This window comes from Cyprinodon variegatus, unplaced genomic scaffold (genome assembly GCF_000732505.1).
Source record: "Cyprinodon variegatus isolate N-32 unplaced genomic scaffold, C_variegatus-1.0 Scaffold386, whole genome shotgun sequence".
NCBI classification, from domain to species: domain Eukaryota; kingdom Metazoa; phylum Chordata; class Actinopteri; order Cyprinodontiformes; family Cyprinodontidae; genus Cyprinodon; species Cyprinodon variegatus.
In genome coordinates this window covers 261,953-263,543 of record NW_015150839.1, presented here as the reverse complement: position 1 = coordinate 263,543, position 1,591 = coordinate 261,953, and the positions used below count along the sequence as shown (strand labels likewise).

Here is a 1,591-nt window from a genome sequence, read left to right as displayed (position 1 = left end):
TATCAAAAAAGTACTCCAGAGTGTTGTTCAGCATGGGGGTGAGTAGAAAATGAAGGCTAATCATGTTTTGGGTGTACTATTCCTTTAAGGACAGTTAGAGGTACAGCATCTATCTACAGCAGTAGCCATTCAAAATTTCCCCACTTTCCTAGATGGTCCTTGGCTGTTTCCCTGCAATTCCTTTGTAAACATCAATCTTTTACTAAAATATTCTTTCTGTTATGATTTGTGGATATTATGATCTAAAGAGATCATACTGGTCAGACTCTGTAATGCAGCGAAAGGGGGGAGTCAGAGTAAATATATGCACGCCCAGGAGAAGGCTAGTGGCTGGAAGCTGGTGAGGAATTTGCTGGGAGTTGTAGGGCTGCGATTCGGCTGGCGTTTGACTGGGAATGGACATTTTTGAATGGCTGCTACTGTAAGGGGCACTTTAAAAGGTAATAATGAGCAATTTTGATCACACTGTTTGATATAAGATAGCCTGAGTCAGTTGGAGACAGCTGTTAAAAGAAAAAAAAAACATTCAAACCACATTCCCGCATTTATCCTTCACTTCATATAAGATTTTTCCACTAAAACATTGTTGCCTTATGTTGCTTTATATGTATTTATCTCAGAGGTCAACAAATGCAATTATTCTCTCCACACTATGGTCCCTGTTTATGTAGCTTATTAACACCTACAGGTATTTACTATTTATTTCTCACAAATAGACAGCTTACTGCCTTAAGATCTCCGTTACACCTCAGACTGTGAATCTAATGTTTATCTTAAATGTAGAATAAATGAAATAAAAGAGGTAGGAAAGGCAATTTAGGGCATCTCTGCTGAGACTGCTTCCCCCTAAATCCGGGGCAGGTGTCACTACCCGATCCATCCCGGAAGCACGATTGATCAACCACTTATTTCTATTCTCACTAAAGAATGCTAATACACACCTTTAAAAAATGTTTTATGATTTTTGTGAGACAATTGAATTAGCCTGTGGCCTACATTGGACCCTATATCTCATAGTCAGTATGTGTAATAATGCAGCACCACAGGTGACATTCTCTGCCACTTGTAGTGGGCTAGTTTTGGCTCATACTAGTGTTGACTGTTTTACTTTTTCTTAGAAATGTACCTACTGTTGACTGCATGTGGCCTACACAATATCAGTGTTGGGAGTAAGTCAGTAAAAAAGTAATCTAATTAGGCTACAGTAATTTATTGCTATTTTACAGTAATGCAGTAATGTTAAACATTACCAATGCAATTTCAGTAATATTTTACTCAGTACAATTCTCAGTAACTGAAGTTACTTTGCTTTTTAATCCAACATTGAGAAATTCTTAATTGGCACCAAAGAAGATTATCCAAGATTTTTTTTTTTTAAAGTCACCTATGCTGGACCTGGAATTTGATTGCCCTGTTTAGATGACTGTAGAAAGGGAATTTGAGTTTTCTCTGCCATTCATGCAACAGATCTAACATGGTTAGGCTACAGTATACTTCTCATTTCAAGCAGTGAGAATTGTCATGATGGGTTTACTGAGAGGGCCAAGATGCAGAACACAACGGACTCAGGGGAAAAGTTAACAAGTTTATT

General features: G+C 37.8%; 1 protein-coding gene across 1 annotated transcript in view; it reads left to right on the top strand.

Moving 5' to 3' along the window:
- The window catches only part of LOC107092581 (cadherin-3-like), a 40,838-nt gene that overhangs the window by 20,917 nt on the left and 18,330 nt on the right, over window positions 1–1,591 (top strand). Inside the window, exon 6 of the mRNA XM_015387143.1 lies at window positions 279–340. Within this exon, the coding sequence (XP_015242629.1) occupies window positions 279–340 (62 nt within the window). The remainder of the gene's footprint in view (window positions 1–278; window positions 341–1,591) is intronic.